Genomic DNA, 23,493 nt, shown 5'->3' on the forward strand with positions numbered 1-23,493 from the left:
AGGCTGATTTCTAAACAAAGAAATTAAGAAAGATTAACAAAAGCAGTTTATGAAAAGCAAAGAACTGTCCTAATATAAACATCATCATCATTTCCTATACCTAGTGGGAGCCAGTCTCGAGCTTATTCTAGTTTTTCATTTCTGACCTTTGTTCAGAATTTCTTCCCTCTTTTATCTTATTTTGTGATAGAATATATGATAAGCTGATTTCTAAACAAAGAAATTAAGAAAGATTAACAAAAGCAGTTTATGAAAAGCAAAGAACTGTCCTAATATAAACATCATCATCATTTCCTATACCTAGTGGGAGCCAGTCTCGAGCTTATTCTAGTTTTTCATTTCTGACCTTTGTTCAGAATTTCTTCCCTCTTTTATCTTATTTTGTGATAGAATATATGATAAGCCAAGAAAGGAGAACAGATGGAATCTTTGGTCTTCTTCCTAAAGCTGGGAGGATTGGAACAAGGGCAGGCCTTAAGAATAGAGCCAGCAACACTCCAGTCCAGGTAGCAGGCAACCCTGCTTCCTTAGCATTTAGCAGTCTTCCCAGGTCCCTGGAAATACAGCCATGCCTTTCCTTAGATCTTAGAATCATCACTTCCATTGAAGAGGGGCCTCTCTTAAGCTTTCAGATGCATTTTAATTTGTCCTCTATTCCAGTTGTAAATAGTCTCCCAGGGCTCTTCATTATGTTAACCCTGTAGATAAGCTCTGCCCTGCTCCAGCCATCTGAAAGCCTTTGGTTGGTCTCCAGGGACTCATGGTATGTACATTCATGCCAGGGCAGAGACTCACAGTGGCAGTGGCTGCCAGGGAGCTTACTGGATGACAAAGATGAGGGAATTTCATCAGTACTGAGATCACTGCACAAGTATAATGGACCATCCTGCCCTGCCCCAAATCCCAACTGTCCTGCATCTGCCTCTGCCCTTGGCTGTGAAGGGCAGGTTCTTGCCCTCTATCACCTTCACTTGCCCCCCATCTCCCCACACTGAAATGCAGTCATCCCTAAGTGGCAGTAGGCATATACAATATGGATGTTTTTTGCCACATGGCTTCATTACAGTTTCATAGTGCCTAACACTTAGCAGGCTTTGGAGAAATTTTTGTGAAACATAATGAAATGTTGAGAGGCTTAAGCTGGGAACAAGTGTTTCATCAGAAGATCAAAGATAATGCTAGGAATGGGCAAGTAAGACCACAGTCTTTTTACTTTGCTTCCAGATTCTCCATTATGTGGGGGTGTGGGAGTGGGAGGGCAACATAGAAGGATCTGGAAGCCAAAGCTAGGTGCTTCCTCTTTAATTTGCATCACAATTGCTCAGACTGTTCATCTTCTGCTTGCCAAGTGAACTGTCTTTCAGATCCAGTTAGTTTTGCTAACGCCCTCTTGGAGATAGGTGCTATAGTTTTGGATGAGGGAAGAATTCTTCACAGAAGGTAAATAATAAGCCTCTATATGGCCAACTGTTTACATATGTCAAAGGACTTGGGCATATTTTTTAAAATGCACTCAAAACAGAACAGCCCTATGAAGCAGAGTGTCAGTCCTGTTGAATTAGCCTAAGGGTACGAGTCCCTGTCCTGCCAGTGACTACAGGTTGTTGAGCATCATGGGAGTGATCTCCTTAATTATCATCTTTTGTTTTCCTCACAGGCCCTGCCCTATGTTTGCCTGCTGATTGCCATGCTTTTCTTCATTTATGCCATCATTGGGATGCAGGTGAGTGGGCACATTGGGGACTGGTGGGGACAGCTGTGGCTCAGGTTGTCTCTGGTAGGATTGAAGATGCTTTGTACAATGCTACTTGCCTAAGGGTCCTCTCTCAAGATTTTGTTGCAGTGTGACCTTGGGAATTTCATGTGTGGGGTGGTTCTCCAGGTATTCAAGGGAGTCTGTTTGGAGGGCTTCATCTGAGGTTCTCCGATCATGCTGCTGACTTATAAGCAACAGGGATTCTGTGGGTACAACAGAAAATGGTACCATCGATCTCAGACAGCAGAATTCTCCAAGGCCACTAAAAGAGGCTCATGATCCATTTGTCAGGATCTCTGGTATTTGGAGTTGGCCTAAAAGAAGGCTAGATGGTTATTCTTCTTCTTGTAAGTAGTGACACCGAATGCAACTGTGTTAAGTCTTCACTGGCTGATATTTATTCCTTAAGCTCTCCCACCACTCATCTTAGGGAACCCTAAGGGCCACATTCCAACTGATTCCTATCTCACAGGGCAATGCAACTTACTGGACAATTCCCCTGGCTACCCACATCCTCTCCAGTTTCAGAACTTTAGAACAAATCAGGTTCTTACCCTGGATATTTATGCATATAGCTAGAGGATGACTGATCCCCAAGAGGCCAAATGCTCTTTCAAAGACAAGATGACACACAAGATGAAAAAAGTCATCTGTAGTGGTTGCACTGCTACTGTAAACAATGAGCACACAACTCCTGACTTATTTGACATGCTAAATAGGCTTTCTGCTTATCTAAGGAGGGCTCACCTTCTGGTTTAGAGGTAGCATGACTAAGCCCAGCAAAGAACTTCAGCTGACAACCTCCTACAGCCAGGCAGTCTGGCTGCCTTTGGACTAAGGCTGCCTTCTCAGTGGTGTCTGACACCTGGAGCCCTACACCATCGTCCAAGCTTGCTGATCAACAGCCTTTTCTGGAATTCTGAAGTCTCTCATCTTTCTGCTCCTGTCTGTTGCTTCTTAGTTTCATTCTTCCTCTAACTTTATGACTGGAAAGTATTGTTTTCTAAAAATACAGTAGAATGCCAAGCATCAAAACAAGCGAGACTTGGTTGGGAGGTAGTTCTCCTTCTCTAAGGATCCTTCAGGAGACACTAAATGATGTTCACAGCAGTATTAAAAGTAGAATTCCACTGGGCGTGGTGGCACATGCCTTTAATCCCAGCACTCGGGAGGCAGAGGCAGGTGGATATCTGTGATTTCAAGCCAAGCCTCGTCTACATAGTGAGTTCCAGGCCAGCTGGGGCTATAGGGAGACCCTTTCTCAAAAAGATGGAAAAAAAAAATAGAATTCCCACTGAAGCATATTGCCGGCTTGATCATTTACATCAGGTCCCTCCCAACTCACCAAAATTTGACCCTAGAATTTAAGTATTTTCAAAGAGTCAAACGAAACCTTGATTACACTAAATTCTGTATGCAGGTAAGTCTGTGTGACAAAATAGCTCTTAAACGTCTTCAAGTAAAATACAGTAGAATAAAACCATGTCCAATTCTGACCTGGTACTGATAATACTAATACTGATGATAACATTGCTTGTATTTCTGTCTCTTGGTGTGCTGGGCATGGTGTTAATACATGCCTATATGTAAACATACACATACAGACATAAAGGAGAATGAGGGTAAGATATATGATTACTGTATTTAGGAGTGACCAAATTTCATTGTCTTTATTGATGCTTTGCATGTTAAATAGCTTTTAACCAAGTTCTTAGTAAGTTGAAGAGCCAATTTAAACTTGGCTATGTCTGCTCCACAGCCCATGTTCTTAACTCTATAACTTTTCTCATCCTACCAGAAAAGCAAGTACAAGGCTGGTTTTTATTTTTATTTTTTACTCTTTGGAGGAGATGGGAACTGTCCGGTTATAGAGTTGTGATAACTACCATAACTGTAATGCTTATCTTTAGACATCTTTTAAACACTAAGAATACTATTTCCATCCCACAGAGACATGAATATCATTTCCACTGTGACTAGCCTTTAGCTGGCCATCCCCAGCTTGGTCCATTATAGAGACATGGTGCCACTCATGGGCCAGAATGTGCTACTAGAGAGACTGTATCCAATGAAGTCACCACAAAACAGAGATCTATATAAATAGAAAGGCAAAAGGATAGGGACAAGCTTTTAGAAAGATAAATAGCAATCAGATGTGTCAATAAGGCAAACCATTATTTTGGACCTTCAAAGGCTTTTTGAAGAAGACACCCTTGGAAGACAATTCCTTTGCAGGAAGGAATAATTTGTCACTTAGGGGAAGGAGCTTGTGGCCATGGGCTGTTAGAAGTGAGGCTATCAGCCTCAGCTCTGCAGCTCTCTAGCTGTGTGAACTTGGATAAGTCACTGAGTCCCTCTGAGCCTTAAGTTCCCTTACTCACAGTGGAGGAATTGGTTAATACTATCTGAGACTCTGATAGCATTTGATATAGAAGATTTATGTAATAACAGGCTAAGTGAGACCTGAGAAAAGTGAAAAGAAATTTAAGGACCATTTTTATAATATCCACTGGGGGCCTGAAAATAATCTTAGAAAATATTCAAAGTAGCTACAGTTTCTTTGGGTATTATGCATATACTGTGTACAGAATCACAGTGTACCCTCTAATTGGTTCATGGTTATGATTTTCTCAATCACCCCATCCAAGAAAAACAATTAGTGATGATTCTATGAGTGTCACAGGGAGGAAAAAAATACCCTGTAAACTGAGTAGATGTGATGGACCCAGCACAAATTATGGATTCTGAACCAAGAGAGTGAAAAGAATGAGAAAAGGAAATTTGAACAGGTCAAGGATACACAACAGTCTCTTCATGAAGTGCCCAGGATTGAGATTTTATTGCCTCTGTGGGATTTTTAAAACTAAAATTGTGAATCTCTTGGGGGGGAGGGTTCTTCCCATTCGCTCTTTCCATTCTTCTCTCTGCTGCCTGGCTTACCAGCTCCCTTCTCCCTGAAGACAAGTAGTATTTGGGTTTTGATAAACAGTCTTGGGAACAAATTCCCAAAGCAGGTGTCAGTGGGAGTTACTTGAGCAAAATAGCTGGGGGCAGAGATTGTTCCTCAATTGCACCTTCTCAAAACTGTTGGGGGAAAATCTATTCCATTTAGCATACGTCAGATAAACTGAAGCATGCTCCATGCAGGCTGAATCCATCTCAGATGGCTAGAAAAGTAACCCAGGATGTCTCAGTTATACCAGCACTGACTTGAAGGATCAACCCTGATCTCTGAAGCACAGGAGGAGGAGAATGTACCTTTCTCATTGAAGGATCTTGGAGTTATTATAGCAGAGTTTATCGCTGCCTATGAATAAAGATTCCAGAGTGTTGCCTCTCTGCCATATGAATGGCAGTGACCAAAGTACTTAACAAAGTTCTCTCTATGGCTAGATCTGCTGGCTTTCTTTTCTTTCTTGCTTTTTTCTTTCTTTCTTTCTTTTCTTTCTCTCTCTCTTTTTTCTTTCTCTTTCCCTCCCTCCCTTCCTCCTTCCTTCCTTCTTTCCATCCCTTCCTTCCTTCCTCCCTTCCTCCCTCCCTCCTTCCCTCCCTCCCTCCCTCCCTCCTTCCTTCCTTCCATCCTTTTCCTTTTGATTCTGGGGATCAAAATAAGGGCTTCACATATGTATGTTAGTGCTAGATCTCCAGCCCTGCTTCCTCTTTTTCCATGGGTCCAGTTCTCCTTTCTTTATACTATTGCCTGGACTTTGCTTTAGCTTTGACCTGAAGGGTCTCTTTTGGTATGATTTGGGTCAATGTTGGATGGTTATGTATGAATATAGATGTCTGTGTGCTTATTTTTATTAGATGTAGAGTAATATAACAAACTCCTGAAAGTTAGCTGTTTGGATAAAAACATACTTATGGCAGGTAGAGTTGCCCCTCTCAGATCTCCTCTGCTTGCATATAGCAGAGCAGCTTCTGTCCAAACTGTCAGTGACCTCTTTGGCAATATAGATGTTCCCTTTAGGATTAACAGAGACAGGAATCAAGAGGTGACAAGACTTCTATGCCATCTTGTTATAGCACAACACCTTTCACAGGCTGCTTGAGTACCAAGGAAATAAAAGACCAAAGTAGAGTAGGAGAAACTTTGTAGAGGCAGAAAGACTTTAAACGATGGTATAGTGCATACTATGCTTGGACAGTGCCAGCCTTCATCCCCTTTGCTGTGCTGGAGTAGTGGGGAAGGTAATTAGCCCTCCTTATCAGGCCAAGGACATGGTGTTACCAGATCTCTGAGTCTGGGTTGTCTGTTCAGAGATAAGCCATCAGGAAGTTGTGCACATAGCTTTACCTACCCTATCCAGGCTGGACGTATCACACAGCTCAATATTGCCCATTGATTTCTGTTTGTTTTTCCCCCCAAGGTATTTGGAAACATAAAATTAGATGAGGAGAGTCACATCAACCGGCACAACAACTTCCGGAGTTTCTTTGGGTCCCTCATGCTGCTCTTCAGGTACCTGGATGCACAGTTGTTCAAGCTGGGGACCTCCTGCTGGAGGGAAGGAGTTGATTGACCTCTTGACCTCTTAATCTTATTTCTGCTGCTCCTGTCAGGATACACATTGGAAGGGGATGATACCTTTACCTGGCTTCCCCAGGACATTAGGAAGTTTCAGTATCTTTGACTTAGCAACTAATTTCCATATTTCAATTTCAGCATGTCCTCCATGATTTTGGAAGGGGAGATGCACATAGTTTTTAGTAGGCAAATTTTCATGTAGGAGCTGAAACTTCGGATGGCTGGATTTATATAGTGGGGGAGGTCCCACCACTAACTCACCACTATCAGTAGAGACACTGCCAACAGATGAAGTGATGGGTGGGATTAAAGAACTCATGAAAGGCCTCATTGACATGCTGCTTTGTATGGAAATTACTAGAAAGGCCCTCTGAATAAGAAGGTGGGATGGGACATACAGGCTTCTCCTTCTAATCAGATGGGTTTTGGGCTCAGGAGTGCCACAGGTGAGGCCTGGCAGGAGATTATGCTGTCCTGTCTTGGGGAGAAAGGCTGTGAGCCTGACACCACTGCACCATCAGGGCAGACGGAGAACGAGCGCTGCGGCACGGATCTGGCCTACGTTTACTTTGTCTCCTTCATCTTCTTCTGTTCCTTCCTGGTGAGCAACATTATGCCTTTGTTTGAGGTGCACCATGCACTTGTAATAAACAGGGAGGAGAGGAGTCCTTCCCCGTCTATTCACGTTCTCCCCTGCCTCTCTTCCCTCCCTGACCCTGCTTCCTCACACACACATTCACACATCAGCCCATAGGAAGAATTAGATCCCCCTCCTAGATCACCTTTGCAGTCCAACACGCTCTTCAGAATCCTTGGAGGGAGACTTTTTTTGGTTGAGAAAAGTCTTGTGAGCTAGGATGAGGAGTTAAAGGTATGAACAGAGCACCAAGCTTCACGTTGACTCTGGGGTGATTTAGAGTAAACCCTGTCTTTATTGTGCCACATGTAGTTTGTTTTATAGCTAGGTTTTACTCCTCATTTAGAGATTAAAAAAAAAACTGTTTGAGAAAAGGCATCTTGAAAATAAAAGGTTATTATATAAGGTTAGTAAGATAGAGGATGCTTGTATACAATGTAATGGATGTGGTTCTCTCCTGAATTGTGATATCATTGCAATGGATGGCAGCTGGCAAGCTTTATGGTGTGAAACACGATTGTTTGGGGTGTTAGTGAATATTAGGTAGTACATGTAGAATATTCCTACTTAGGAAGCAGCGAGAGGCCCTAGATGCCCTTCTAGTTCTTTCTTTTGGAAGAAGCATGAATCAGCATTCAGAAATTTCTTCCCTGAACACCACATCAGCAGTGTTACATTGAATAAATATATAAGATGCTACTGGATCAATAAAAAGGTCACTGTGGTCCTTCTAGTCTCCCTGGTGTCCCTCAGCTCAACTTCATTGCAAATGCCACTGGCTGTACAAAAAAAAAAATCTAAAACCAAAATAAAGCTGCTACTGAACAGTGGTTGATTCCATAGCTATGCATCAAAAATTAAGTTGACTGTTTGATACTCAGGCATTTCTGTCTCTTTAAAGTGATCTTTCTTTCCAGGAAGCAGAAACATCTCACAGTTCAGCTTTCCAGTGTCAGCAAGGGGCCTGTAGATAAACTGTTAAGTGTGTACATAAGTTAATGTTGCAGGGAATGAACTAACTGGAGACCTAGAGCCTTGGGAACCCCCTTTTCGGTTTTGGCTTTGTTGCTATAATTGCCGTGCCCTCTGTAACCTCTTTAAAATGGTATAAACATGATTTGATAGAGCTGGAGAGATGGTCCAGTGGGTAGCAGCACTTGGTGTGTAAGCCTGAGAATCTGAGTTCAGATCTTACAGCACCCACATAAGAATCCAGGTGTGGCTGCACGCATGCCTGTAACTCCAGTGCTGTGTGGGGAGGAGATGGAAGGCTCATTGGGGCTTACTGGTCACCAGTTTAGCTCCAGGGTCAGTGAGAGACCCCGCCACAAAGAAATAAGGCAGAGAGTGATAGAGTAGGGTGCACTGTGTCCTTCACTGGCCTTTGTATGCATCATGCATGCACCCACGTGTACATGGACCCCTCCCCCCACAACTTGATAGCAGTATTATATGCACAGCAAGCTGATACATGTGCTTTAATATACTTTTCTGTAAGAGTGAAACATTTTTCAATGAAAATGAACACAAAAGAGCATCCTGTTTACAAATCTCAAAGCACAGTGTATAATGAAAAGGACTGAAAGGAACCTTAAAATGGCGATATTACTTGGAGCTTTAAGTTTATTTATTCACCTCTTCAACCCATTTTTATTGAGTGGCTATTAAAAGACCAACACTGAGCTAGGCACTGTGATGGAACTGTTAGGAAGATACTGTCTCTGTCACCTCCAGTAAACAGGAAACCAGTTTACAAGGTGCTGGGACTTATTGAAAAGGGCAAACTGGAGCAGAGAGAAGAGCATGTGGACCTCTCAGTTTTATCTTGTGTAGTTGAAGTGTTTAATGATAAATATTTAAAAGAAACCAGAGATAAAACTGGAAAATTAATTGGAGACTATAATGGTACTTTTAGAATTTTGAGATAGAGGTTCTGCATAATTCACATTAATGTTATTTTTAATGAGGCTATATTCAGTGAGAGATGATCTGCCCTCAAGCATGAGACTGACTTTGTGACCTTGGGCAAGTCACACAGCTCAAACCAACCACTCTTCAGAGATTTGCTGATCTCCTGTGATGAGCCAAGCTATGCGCTGGAAACTAGGAATACAGCTGTGAATCAGAGGGCTGCTTTCTTGAAGGGCTGATGGTAATTAAAACTCTGTCACAAAGGACTAGAGTGAGCATGAATACAAATAATAGGTGTGAAAAGGCTGTACAAATGAGACGCAATAACAAGGCTAATAGTTTTTATTAAATTGATAATAGGTACCTGAAAGGAGTGTGAAAGAAATGTGTGGATACATGGGAAACCCTCATAACCCAGGCAATAAATTCACTATGGCTCTGACCCCAGTGATAGAAAGAAAGGCCTGTGCTAGGATTAGGTTCAGCTGCATGAAGCAGCAATCCTTAAGGAACAAACAGCAGCTTAAACAGGAGGGATGTGGCTTTCCCTGTCTGCAGCAAGCTGTCAGGCTCATTATGGTGGCCTGACCTTGGCTCATTCCTGCATCATATCTGGTAATATCCTACACCTGAATGGTAAGAAAAGACAAGTAGACCTCTAGCCATCCATTTGTATCATAGAGGAAGAGAGAGAGGAGAGAGGGATGCCAGTGACTCAGGATAATTCAGCCCTCTCTCTGCCCTGCAGAGAAGATTCTAACTGTATCCTTCATGTAGACTTTCTGGATCCTATATACCCTGCTTGCAGATCTGGCAGGATTCCATATGAGCTTGTTCCTCAAATAACCAATCCCGTGGCTACTGGTCAGCTGTGCTACTCTGGACCTTATAGTTTCTCGTATCCAAAAGCAGCAGGGATGAGCACGACTTTTACCAGGTGCCTTTTCATTGACTTTGGTTGAATCCCCAGTCACTGTGATTGAAGGAAGTAGGATTCAATAACTGGATGAGGCCTGGGCCACAAGATGGTGTCCTACTGAACCACAGTAACTGGAACTAGGCAAGGACGTGTAGTAGAAATGCAGTCAGTGGCACCCAAGCAGCACAACAGGTTGTTGACTGGTCTTTGTTACAATCCTTGCCTCTGGCTCAGAAGCACATGACTCTTACCCTGGTTTCCCACCCACCCTCTGTACTGTCACTAAGGTTCTTTCTAGATACAAATATCTCTTGGTCTCTCTTCTGTTTAAACACCATTAGTGGTTCCTGTTGCCCTCAGAATAGTCTATACTGTACATCAGCAGACTACAATCCATGGGCCAACCTGATTTGCCAACTGTTTTTGTATGGTCTATGAAGTAACTCTGTTTTTTCATTCTTAAATGAGGGATAGAAAAACAAAAGATGAATAATAATTTATGACATGTGGAAATGATATGAAATTCAAATTTCAGTGTCCGTAAACAAAGCTCTCTTGGATCTCAGCCATGTTCATTGGTATTTATAATGTCTGTGGCTGTTTTGGTGCTACAACACCAGAGCTGAATAGTTGCAACAGAGGCAAAATAACCCACAACGCCCTCAAGATGTGATGTCGGGCTAGTTGGTTTAGACTTTGCAGCATGGTGACAAGATACTTCTGTGATCTGGCTCTTGGCCCTGGCTGTTTTGCCCTCCTTATAGACCCCTGGAAGGTCATTGCTCTTATGAATCTGTGCACATTCATGCTGTCTCCTCTGCCTAAGACACTCTGTTCTATGCCTGTATTATCTAGTAAATAGGACCTATTTCTCAAGACTCAGTTCAAAAGTCAAAATTATTTTTTAGCCAGCAGAAATTGTATTCATACTCTTTTTCTCTCTCTCTCTACTGTCACTTGCATGTGCTGTTTTCACAGGTGTTGGGATTTGCAATCTTTTTCTGTTTCTAATATGTCACTGTCTTTTCTAAATACTCTGTAAGTCTTTCAAAGTATTCATATAACAAGGTCTGGTGAAGGCCTGCTGTGCTTGACACTCTGGATGAGCACTTTCTAATCACACATCCCAGTGCCCGAGCCAGTGTGCTTGGAGCATGCTAGGTACACAGTAAAGGTTAGCTAAACAAGCATGTGAGAGAACAGGGGGCTGGCAGCTGCTTCAGAGCATGGGCGACTTGTAGCTTTCACAGGTAAGCTGTGCCCTCTCTGTTGAGACTTTCCACAGTTCTCTTTGGGGCCCTTTTCGTGGCACAAGGGTAAGGGCAGGAGGCTTCAGAGAAAAAGTTATTATCTGGCCTTGACTTTCTCTAGCCTTTAAGAATGTTGAAACCACTACTCCCTCTGGTTCCACAAAAACAAATAAATCAAACAGGTAATAAAAGCGAATGGAGTATTTTGCAAATATGAAGTGGCATAGACAAATGAAATCATAATCCCCACACAATGAAATGTGGAGTATGAATAAATGAAAACGAGTTGTATTCAGCAGGATCCACATGTGCTTTAGCTAGGAATTTGAGCCTAACAAATTTCCAAAGTCTTTCATTTGCCATGAAGCCTATTGGTCTGTTTCCTGAGCTCTGCCTTATGTTTCTCCTAACTCCTTTTCTTCCCTTGCCCTTCAGATGCTCAACCTGTTTGTGGCTGTAATCATGGACAACTTCGAGTACCTGACTCGAGATTCCTCCATCCTGGGACCTCACCACTTGGATGAGTTTGTCCGCGTCTGGGCAGAATATGACAGAGCAGCATGGTGCGTAGGCCTTTTGGCCACCCAGAGATCAGGGGTGACTAGAGGGCCTAGAAAAGAGGTTGGAATTGGGGCCACCCAAATGCTTGCCTATTACAAAAAGGAAGGCGACTCCTTTTGGTTGTGGCTCATGGAAGAGGCTCTGGTATCAAGCCTGTCACCAAAGAATTCTCCTCCTGGGCTTCCACTGCCCTCTCTTTCCTTCTGTGGCAGGCTGTACCCTTCTTTGCCACTCTTGTCACACCTCAGATTGTTTGGCTTTATTCACAGAGGAGTTTACAGTCTCCTCTTTTTTCACTAATGTTAGTGGGCTCCTTTGAGTCACCAGAAGCTTTAGAGAAGGATTTGCTGGGCCAATGGGACTTCTGGCTACCATAGTTAGTGACATCAATGTTTTGTCCCCCTCATCTGTCTCAGCATATATGGTTGGTTACAACTCTGGTATATTTCAAAATAGCGTGCAAGCAGTTCTTCCGACTGTTCCCCTCAACATGTATGGGTTTTTATTGTACGAAATTGAATTAACTGCCAAGAACTGGCAGGAGTGAAGTCTTTGCTGTCTTTCACTGCCCATTTCTGATACAAAATGCCATCTGAGTTTTAGAGCAGGGGTCAGCAGGCTACTACTATGGCTCACTGTTTTTACAAATAAGGTTTTATTGGAGTACAGTTACAGCTCTTCATTTGATGCATTATCTATGGCTGCTTTCATACCACAGGGAGCAACTGAATAGTTATGACTAAGATGATATGACCCTATAATTAAAAAATATTTTGGGTTAATGATTACCCTACCTGAGGAAGTATTGGCCACCAAGGACTGATGGGGTGGGGACAGTCAGTCTCATTTAAAGGTGAGATTCTTGGTAGCTTAACCAGGCTCCAGTGCATGGACCTACACTAAAGGGGTATTTGGGGACACAGATTTGACTCTACAGGCATATATATATATATATATCCAAATTCATGAAATTTCATGCACAGGGAGTGGTAGTAAGGGGCGTAGACAGGGAAAGGGATCTAAATAGGGTCAAAATATATTGTATGACATTTCCAAATTTTAATTAAGAAAACACCTTTGGAAAATAGATAAAATGTTAATGTTCAAAGAATATTTATTATCACAATATTGTCAAAAACCATACTGTTAAAAAAAGTTTATTGACCCCTGCTTCAGAAACAGAGGCAGTATTTTGGCCTTTGTAATCGAGGACATGAAGACAATGTATGAATGAAAAACTTTTCAGACCCAGATCATCTCAGCTTCTGGGCCTCCCTCACCATTCTACCCATTCTGCCCCCCTAAAAATACTACAGGAAATGCCATCCTTCACAGGAGTGGGCCATGTTGCTTCCACCTGAAACCTCATTCATAATATGTGATTCTTCCCCAAATTCACCCACCTGTGAAGCTATTAAACTTGGGTTACTGTTTCAGGGCTGAATAAATTTCTCTTTTCCTCTGTAATAATCAATGACCTAGGGCACAGAGCTATCTAAATCCATCCCTGTTACAATGGCTGAGCAACAGTCTTTCCTTTCTGGACTCAAGTTCTAATAAACAACAAGCAGTGTCTTGTACAATAATGATGCCAGGCCTGAATCTTATCAGTTCTGTGGCTTTAGACAAGCCGCTGTAACTATCTATCAGTTGGTGGTAATAATACCTACATAACCTGAAGTGTGGTTGTGAACATGCTATTATATCATACATGCTTCTGATACTGTAAATGGAAGCAACTGTATGTGAATACAACTTGGAAGTAAGGAAAATCACCATGTAAAGCATGGATGGCCTAATGAGATTGGATGCCTAGTCATTCACCAAACTGAAGAGGTCTATCTGCTACCAAAGGAGTGCAGTGCTCATCCAGCCTCAGGCATCCTTGGTTCTTGGAACCACAGCTTCTTTTAATTTCACATGATCTTTGGATCCAAATGCCATGTTTATTAAATGTGCTCCTACTTCATTGCAGTTGCTGAGAAAAAACAGCTCCATAAGGACTAATCATAAGACTCAGTCACATGAACTGAGCGAAAAGACCAAGGAGCACCTCTGCTGTCACTTTGAAAGTCTAGAGAGTTATTATTTATTCTGGTTAAAGTTTAATTGGCTTCTTCAATGGATTAAGGGAATTGAGGGGAGACCAACAAAAGTGCCACAAGTCAGTGTCTTCATAAGAATTAGAATTATTAACAGGTCATACATGACATTAGCCTATGGCCATTTGTAAGGCCTCTACTTGCTAATCTCACTAGGAAGAAAAGCTACATTGACACGCGGCTATTTTCAACCTCCTAAGAGGTAAGAGACTTGAACATACTGATGAACTGCTGTGTGGAAGAACAGGAGAAATCAGCACCAGGTCAGGAAAAGTCTAGAAAAAGCGAAGCTGGAGAAGCACTAGTTTTGATGCAGCTGCCGGCAAGGATGCTCAGATGGAGATAATGTACTTAAAGATTCCAGGGGGAACCCCCATCTGTTCCAGAGTGCATCCAGACCTTCAGATCTTACTGTGGCGTCCTTATTCTGGCCCCTGACAGCAAAGATGTTTTAACCACTGAAAGTTAATCATGTGTCTACTTTGCCCCTTCCATGGGAAGCAAGAACACTCTAGTAAGGTCCTGGAAGAAAGGGTTAAGAAAGTTCATGCTGTTCCTGGAATTCTGGCAGATTCAACCTGGATCCAGTGTGGCAAGAATGGAGCTACAGGGGAATGTTTCCAGGGCACCTCCCCAGACTGTTTTCTGGACATGGAAAGCAGAAGGTTCCCATGGAATGGAGCAGAGCATACCCAAGATGAACTCAGGAAAAATCTGTCACAAAGAGATTCAAAGCCCTTCGCATATTCTTTCATGCCAACTGTGCTCCTTACTAATTAGCCTAATGAGAATTTGTCTCTCACAATCTACAGAAAGCTACTGACTTCCCATTGCCCTGACAGGCAGGCCCTTACTGACCGTAATCAGTGTGGTTGTGAAAGCAGAGTTTTGCCTTGGCAAGCTAGCATCTGCTGTGGACAGTGGTCAGAGGCACATTGGCCATCTTTGCTTTTAGAAGCATAGCTAGAGCTGGGGCTGGAGCTACTCAGGCCAGATGTAGAACACATAGGGATTTCTGGGTCCTTTGGGACATTAGGCAGTTCCTTTTGACATTGGATGTCCTTTTTCTGCTAAAATTTGGGCAGTAGTTTGGCAAGGCAATGGTTCTCTGGTACTTACTGTCATGGTCTGGTTGTGCTAGACACCAAAGAAGCAACCCCTCTTAACTGTTCCAGGCCATCCATGCAGGAAGAAGCTGTCATTCTTCCCCGCCCTTCTCTGAGTATCTTATTAACCCACCTGTGCTTTCTTTACAGCGGCAGGATCCCGTATAAGGATATGTACAAATTAGTGCGGGTGATCTCGCCTCCTCTGGGCCTGGGAGAGAACTGCCCCTACAGGGTGGCTTGCAAGGTTTGCCTCCCAGTCCCCAGCCATGACCTGCAGTGGGATACAGCATCTAACCCTCTCCGCCCTCTGCTCCACCACCACTGCACCACATGAGGGAACCTTCATGTTGCTTTCCTTTGAGTTTAAAGAGGTCCAAACCCTCCCAGAACCAGCAGCTGCTCTGTAGGAGGAAGGGCACATTTTATGGTGAAAGCAGAAAAGAATTGACTTAATATGATAGTCACTTTAGCTCCTTGCTTTTTTCAATTGCATGTACTGGTGTGTGTGTGAACACACGTACACAATCTCATTTACCTTAGCCTGTACGTTTTACCAAGGGACCTCTCCCTTCTCCAGAGAATGCAGAAATCCTTTAACCAAGCAGAGTTCTAGTTTCCCTTCATCATCGTTCCATGTGGGATGAGTCAATGTGAGCGTCAAGTCATCACTGTCTCTGCCGTTCCTCACAGCTCCTGGGTGGTTTTTCTAGGAGGGGCAATGGAAGCTATAGGAGAGAGAGGAGGTGAGAAGCAACAGAGAATTAGGGCAACAGGTGAAAAGAGGTTTAAAAAAGCGTAGATTTCGGGGCTGTGGGAGAATTTCACAGCAGAGTCTGAAACAGCCTCAGTAGACATTGAAGGGCCCTTGCCTTAGGGCCCTGACAGATAGACTTGTAACTCTACAAGATGTCATAACTGCCAAGTCACTACTTCTTGGTTAGACTGGAGCTATTATTCAGAGGGATATACATTCTAACTCTGCCATACCCTGGGTACTCTGTATCCCAATCTTTTTACTGAACCCTGTCTAAGACCATGGCTTCTAGATAGGGAACCCTTTTCTGGTGCTACGGGAGGAAAGCATAGCACTGCCCAGGCAGGTAGAAGACAACCCAGGCTCAGAAAGGATGTCTTCCTAGGCGATGGATGAAGCTGACTTGGGATGGTGACACTGATTGTGAACTCGGGAGGCTGAACAGCTGCCTCTGCTAAGACTCTTTAAACTCCACCCTAGTGAAACCTGCAGCCGCATGTGGGAGAGCTGGGGAGGGTAGCATGGCATGCAAGATGCTCTTCCTCCTCCTGGTTTTGTTTCTTCTGTCCCCAGCATGCCATCGACCTGGTGCATGCTGGGGAATAAAGAGCACTCTTGTTCACAGAGCCAGGTGGAAGCAACAGGTCCGACTTACTGACCAGCAACCTCAGCCCACCACTTTCAATGCAAGCGCCGCCTCCTGCTGCACACACACCACAGAAGGGGGATACACGATGTTCTGCCTGTGGGTTCACGGCAGGTGACAGACCTGACTTTCCAGGCTAGCATCCCAGGCCCAGTGGGGGCCAGAAATTCCCACCCACGGCTGGAGCACCGTCTATCCGGTTTATACCGCTCACGCACAGCCCTGGGAATTGAAGACACACTTGTGTTACTCTGGGGGTAGATGCAGTGAATCATGAAGTCAAGGCAGCGCTAGCCAAGGAAGAGAGAGTGAGCCCCCATCAGCGCCCTCTGATGGTGTCAGAGGGACCAGAGGTTGTCACCGGTGTTCCCGGGTCTGTGTGGGGCGTGATATAAATCTGCACCAGGATGGAGTCACTTGTATGATTTGCCTTGATTAACAGGTTTCCTATTCTTTTCCTGTTTGTCCATTTTCTTTTGTTTTTCTTGTTTCCTGTATCTTGTTTTCTTTTGCTCTCTGGGAATGCCTGTTCTCTCTTACCTCTCTGCATCCTTCCCTCTGCTTCCTTCTCCTTTCCCTGTCACCCCTCCTGCCCTGCCCATCTCCCATCCCCACTTACCACCCACCATGAGCAGTGGCCGCATCCATTACACTGAGATGTATGAAATGCTGACTCTCATGTCACCACCGCTAGGCCTCGGCAAGAGATGTCCCTCCAAAGTGGCCTATAAGGTAGACAACCCCTTCCTTTGTTCCGGGCTACTGACCAGCAGGAAATGGGATCCAGATGTGGGGAGGACAGAAAATGGGAGGAAGCTGGGCTGGGGAGGTGGAGGCGGGAAGGAAGGACTGAAGAGTCAGGAACATTCATGGAAGGATGTAGTCACAAAGGATACAAGACTGGTTTCCAGTACTGTTCACTGTGGAGCTTTTATTGTGTTACTCTGTGTTTCTACACGTGTGTGGCTTCTTGTGAGTGAATTACTAGAAAGGTGCTGTTAAGTGGTGTGTTTCTTTTTAAAGGAGGCAGAGTGGTGGCCAGGGGAATATTCTGGATGGGCAAGAAGGAAACCCACAACAAAAGAGCCATCAGAGCTTACTAAAAAAGAAAGTAAGATCAATTAGGGAAAGAATGCAGAAATTCCTAACCATTGTTCCAAAAGACATTTTCAGTAGAAAGGAAAACTAACACATTTCCCCCACCCCACCCGCCGTGATGTAGGATGGAGCAATGCATAGGATCCTTCTAGGGACACACACAAAAGAGCATGTCTTCAATCCCAGAATAGACAGGAATTCAGCTTTCTTTCCCCTCTTGGCCAGCTACCCAATGCCCTTGGAGACGTTCAAGGGAGAGGGTAGGGCAACGACAGACACAGGTTGTGTCCTGCATTAGCTTTGCCTTCTCAGCGTGATGAAGTTGGGAGTAGATTCCTCATGGATTACTTATAGCAGCATTATCCATTGGGAGTCACCTACCATTTAGGGACTTGTAGCTTTGGGTCCTGAAGTTTTCTTCATCGATTAATAATAGTTACTGTTAGTTCCCTTGTGGTGTTTAGACTGAACCAGAACTCTGGAGCTTTTCATTCACCTAAGTAGACATCGTAGTAATGTTGCTGCTTCCCTGGAAGTTTTCAGGAGCAAGAGAAATGGGACTTAGATACAAATAGGAAACTGCCTTTCCACCTAAGACAATACATCTGTGGAGTTATTTTAGGCAAGATGCTCCAATTGAGTATTAGAAACCCTAGTTTGTGAAGAACATGTCCACCCCCAACCACTACCATCAGGATTGTGGTTCTGTCAGAGACCCTTCTGCTCCCTCCAAGTTGTATTTCTCCAGAGAGCATCTCACTGGAACATGGCTGTTAGAGACTGTCATCCACCCCAGTGCACAGCTCCCTGTGCACAGCAAAGGGAGTGGTATTTTTATTTTTTAATTTTTAAAAATTTTGTTTATTTATTTGCTCATGACAGCTACATCCATAAGTAACACATGGCAGAAAATAGCCTTGAATTCTTTGAATTTTGGGCATGAAGCTTGGTGGGAGAATGGAAGAGGGGATTGGGAGGCAAGTTATAGAATTCTAAAAGCAAGATACTCTCTGGAAAGTGGATTTGGCCATTTCAGCTGGATTTCTTCTGGGTGAGGGGAACAGGGCCTGCCCACTCTGCCCCTGCCTGGCCCTTATCTCTCTGTTTGCTTTCCCCATCCTCCTTTCCCCAGAGCCTGTTTGCACTCTCCCCTGTCCATCCTGTTCCTCCTCACCTGTTGGATAAGTTGGACTTCTGCATGTTCAATCATGTGCTCACAAATTCCATCTTTTAAAGACTCAAAAAGGGGGCACCAGGATAATGTCTTTCAAGTGAGATAAACAAAGCCAATTCTCTCCCTATCTTTCCACTGAGGGTGGTATTGATGGGGTATTGATGGGGCAAGTGGAAAAATGAAGCAGCCTCGGAGCAGGGAATGGAGCCCCTCCCAGAGCTGACTCCTTTCCCCAGCCACTTCTTTTGAAATCATTTCCCATCCCTATGGAAGATATTCTTAACATTCCCCATGGGGGTGTTCTACAGAATGATTAGAGAACTCCTTTCCTTGGAATTTGGCATCATTCTTTAGAAAAATCAACAGCAAATGAGCTTTGAGTAAGATGTAGAGCCAATAGATCTGGTACAGGGGGTGGGGAATCCTTGCCCTTCCTTTTTGTCTCTGCACTTGACCTCTGCACTTTTCTTCCTTTTTTTTTTTTTAAGACCAAGGTGTCTTTCAATATATTTTTTGCCTGCTGTTTCTCTTTGCTCTTTCACACAGAGGTTGGTCCTGATGAATATGCCAGTAGCTGAGGACATGACAGTCCACTTCACCTCCACACTTATGGCTCTGATTCGGACAGCTCTGGACATTAAAATTGCCAAAGGTCAGATGAGCAAAAGAAGGAAGGAGGGTTGGGAAGAGTCTGTAACTCATGCAGACTGGTATAGAATGAAGCCATCTGAGCTGTTGTTCCAGCCTTGGACCCAATAATGCAGTGACCTGAAGGCTGAATGTCAAGGTTCTGATTTCACCTCTAAGACCTAATAAGTTTAAGACTTTCCCTTTTCTCTGGTAAAATAAATGATTTAAGGTTTGGTGTCTGACGTGTGATAGCATTCTAGAAATATAGTTTATTGAACTTATAATTTTAATTCTGTCATTCTTCCCATATACCATCTTTAAAGTCTGGGAAAGCTTCTGTAGCAGGTGCCATCATAGTGGATGCTGCAGTGCTTTGCCCACCTTGATTACTAATTCAGTGGTCTAGGAGAGAAATGGCCTATGACCTCCATGAAGACCTTTAGCCTGCCTTTTCTGCCATTTTTAAAATTAGGTCACTTAGACTGTACAGTTGGGGTCATCAGAAGAAAGACACGCATAACGAGACAAGAGGCTTCCTTGTGGCTCTTTGCATTCTGCCCTCTGATGTACTGAGCACCTGGGATGCTGTAACTCATGCAGAATGGGATGCTATTAGAATCAATGAGGGAGTTGATGTTGGTCTCAGAGCCTCAGCCTCAGCCTCTGTGGCAGAATATGCCTGAGTCACTGAAAATGGGAGCCAAAGTGTGTCCTGCTTCCTCTACAGTGCTAAGATTCCTCTCAGAAGCTGAGGTGCCATGCTGATTCAGCTCCTACCCCCACCTACTCCCTCGGTCCTTGTTATTTCTCTGTCTGTTCTGATTGGCTTATTAATAATTTCTCTTATTCTAGGTGGTGCAGACAGACAGCAGCTAGACTCAGAGCTACAAAAAGAGACCCTGGCCATTTGGCCTCACCTGTCCCAGAAGATGCTGGATCTGCTTGTACCCATGCCCAAAGGTGTGGGGGGCCTCTTCCTCCCATGTTTCCTTGTCATTGTGACCTAATATGCCAAGGCAACATCGTTTAGGGAAACCAGCATGATCATGGCGATAAGGGAAGGTGCCTCCCTTACCCTTAGAAAATGAAGCTCCCTAGCTGGGTGTGGTAGTACATGCCTTTAATCCCAGCACCTGGGAGGCAGAGGCAGGTAGATCTCTGTGAGTTCAAGGCCAGCCTGGTCTACATAGGGAGTTCCAGGGAGACCCTGTCTTAAAAAGACAAAAAAAGAGAGAGAGAGAGAGAAAAAAAGAAAAAAGAAAATGAAGCACCGTACTTCCAAAGACTTTTGTCAGAATAATTGAAATTAGTTTCTTAAGACGATTCATTGTGGGTGTGGATGAAACGTTCTGGGTCCATAGCTCCTTCCCTTCACATAAGACTGTTCAGTAAACCCTCAGACAATGGGTAAAAGGTATTGCTCCCTAGATGTGGGTATTTAGAGTGCTGGGAGGTGATGCTTACAATGCATTTCTTATCAGTATTGTTAGCACTGCCATCATTGGGTGGATATATTCATGTCATGTCCTCAGCGCCTCAGTAAGCGCTGAATGAATGAGTGGCTTCAAGTGCAGAGCTACTTCAGAGGGTAAGAAGGCTTACGCTTCTGTATGCTCCTTTGCTTATCACCATGCCTCATTTTGTTTTTAGCCTCTGACCTGACTGTGGGCAAAATCTATGCAGCAATGATGATAATGGACTACTATAAACAGAGTAAGGTGAAAAAGCAGAGGCAGCAGCTGGAAGAACAGGTGAGGACCGATGGCAGCAGGCTTGGTAGGTAGCTCATGAGCAGTCACATGGGTTCCTGGGAGGACAGGCTGTCTGCATCACTAGGGCCTAGTACCCCTTGAGGGTGGGAGATGGCACAGGGTCCAAGAAATTGCTAGTGCTGTGGGATTAGAAACCGAGTGGACTAAAGGTTAAAATAATCAATGAGGAATCAATCATGCTCCCATGCTGCTCGTGTAAATTGGATTTCCCATAGCAGTTCCCCACAAAGTTATGGGAATTCTTTGTCTTGACACAGAAAAATGCACCCATGTTCCAGCGCATGGAGCCCTCATCACTGCCTCAGGAGATCATTGCTAATGCCAAAGCCCTGCCTTATCTCCAGCAGGACCCTGTTTCAGGCCTGTGAGTAAACCCAAAGCATCCAGAGCACTCCCACTTGCGTTCTGCCACAACAGTGCAGGCCCAGAGCCCATGCTCTGAGCCAGTTCCTTTCCTGAGCTTGGCCATCTCAAATGGTTCTTCAGCAAGGGTAAGAGAAGTGAACCAAGCACCTGTGGACCTGCAACCAGCATCAGAAAAAGTGGATACTATAAAAGACAATAGGAGAGGAAAGTGTTGACTCGTGTTTTAATATACTAGCTGTGATTCCATTATGAAAAATTATTTCTCAAATTCTTGGCTGTCACTTCTCAGTGGATCTGGTGTCCTAGGTTCCCTGATTACTGAGTGTAGAAGGGGATGAAAAGCAACAGTTACTCCATTCTTCCCCTGGGGTTGATAGTTCTTATGGGCACAATTTGATCATCTCACTTGGTTCTCACTACAGCAGCCTACTATATCCTGGAGATGTGTATATTAATATCACCAGTTTTACAAATGAAAAAAATGGGGATTCTATCTAGTAGGAAACAGAACCTAGATTTTAAGTAATGTAAAGTTATTAAACTTTTTTCTGACTCTGGGGCTTTCTACTACATATTATCTTTAATAACCAAAAGGAACCTTGAAAACAGAAAAATAAAGTCAAAACAAAACCCTAATGAAACACTTCCCAGTGCATCTTCATCCTAAGGCTTATCTGCAACTCGCTGTTAGTCATAAATGATCAATTGTAGTGCATGTATCTCATTATGGCATTATCTGCCTGCCATCAGCAAATGTGGAGTGGACACCCAAAAAGGACAAGCTCTTTGGCTCTAAATATATTTTTGCATTTGGATTTAATGCAGTACTATTTCTTATGGAACTAGTAATCTCTATCTAGGGCTTGGGAATAAGACCTCTGTTGGAACATCATTTGGAATTGCTCACCCCACTAATTTCCTTCTGCCTGTGGTGCTAGAGATCTGTTTTTGCAAAGCATTTTTCGAGGTCATAATCTAAGACAAGAAAATGCCCAGAGTTATGACAAAAACCTTTGGTTATTTTTACAACAATTTGGTGTGATAAGAGTACAGTCTGTGGATAATCCTATCCTTGGAAAACAAGTGGATATTTACTTTTTGGCTCTGTGAAAGAGGGAAGGGAAGAGGTATGCCTGGAGAAATGGGGCCTCCTTACCACAAGGGTTTACTCTCTATCTTTTTAATGGGTTCTTTGTCTAGAAATAGAAAACAGCTCCAAGACCCTGGATCTGAATCTCTTTTCTGTTTATAATTTTCTTCATAACTGAAATCATACCGTGTATCACTCCAGCTTTTCACCCATATGTTTATCAACTCAGTTGCTCACTGGTTTTGCCAACATTTATTGAGAGCAAATTTGGCCTAAGCATTGGTCCAGGCACTGGAGATAGAGTGTTGAACAGTATCATAGTCTTCAGGGAGTCAAATCTGGAAAAAGAAATTGTATGAGTGATATAGGTTAAAATGTGGAAGAGTAGGCTATTGTGATGCTATGGAAAGGAAGCCACTTACCTAGCTTGAGGGCTGGAGGGGAAATCCCAACTAGGTAACATTGAGACCTGAAGGAAATCTTTTCTATAGAGGTAAGATTATGGTAAGTTTAAGGCACCTAAGAACTGTACAATAGTTGCAGTAGAGAATGCAGGAGAGGTGGCTGCTGGTAGGTTTGGAGAGCTACATTGTGGCCAAGTTTAGATAGCCGTGTAACCCATGATAAAGAAGTTAAATTTTTGTCTTAAATAATGAGGCTTTGTGTTTCAGAGTGACATGATTAGATTTGTGCTTTTCAAAATTCATTCATGAATTCAGTGTGGACTTAATGTATGAAAGAGAAAAATTCTAGAGACAACACAATTTAGTAGCTTGCTGCAATTATATAAATTATTAATGACAGTGGCTTGGACTGTAAAGCTAGAAATGGGAAGAGATGGGTAGGCAAGATATTTAATGGGTAGAATGGATAAGATTTGGGAATTGATTTGCTATATGGAGTGAAGGAGAAGAAGGAATCAGGATGACCCATATGTTTCTAGTTTAAGCCCTTGGATAGATAGTGGGACACTGGAGGATAAGTAAGCTGGTTCCTCAGGACCATTTGTTTCCAGAGTCATACATTATTCATAGAGATTTCTCTGAGGTTACAGAGGTGAGCAAACCAGATAGTGCCCTCCCCAATGCCCAGGTAAGCTTACATGTAGAAAAATCAGGCCTTAAACAAATTGTGATTTTCAAGTACAATTGTGATAAATCCCAAAAAGAAAAAAAAAAAAAAAAAAAAAA

The 23,493-nt window shown here is 43.4% G+C and overlaps 1 protein-coding gene across 1 annotated transcript in view; it reads left to right on the plus strand.

The window, feature by feature from the left end:
- The window catches only part of Cacna1e (calcium voltage-gated channel subunit alpha1 E), a 409,810-nt gene that overhangs the window by 367,540 nt on the left and 18,777 nt on the right, over positions 1-23,493 (plus strand). The window contains exons 36-44 of the mRNA XM_008829746.3: positions 1,658-1,723; positions 6,127-6,218; positions 6,720-6,885; positions 11,437-11,564; positions 16,809-16,905; positions 18,992-19,097; positions 19,928-20,035; positions 20,726-20,826; positions 21,105-21,211. Of these exons, the coding sequence (XP_008827968.1) occupies positions 1,658-1,723; positions 6,127-6,218; positions 6,720-6,885; positions 11,437-11,564; positions 16,809-16,905; positions 18,992-19,097; positions 19,928-20,035; positions 20,726-20,826; positions 21,105-21,211 (971 nt within the window). The remainder of the gene's footprint in view (positions 1-1,657; positions 1,724-6,126; positions 6,219-6,719; positions 6,886-11,436; positions 11,565-16,808; positions 16,906-18,991; positions 19,098-19,927; positions 20,036-20,725; positions 20,827-21,104; positions 21,212-23,493) is intronic.

The sequence above is a fragment of the Nannospalax galili genome, unplaced genomic scaffold (assembly GCF_000622305.1).
Source record: "Nannospalax galili isolate Female #2095 unplaced genomic scaffold, S.galili_v1.0 scaffold294, whole genome shotgun sequence".
NCBI lineage: Eukaryota > Metazoa > Chordata > Mammalia > Rodentia > Spalacidae > Nannospalax > Nannospalax galili.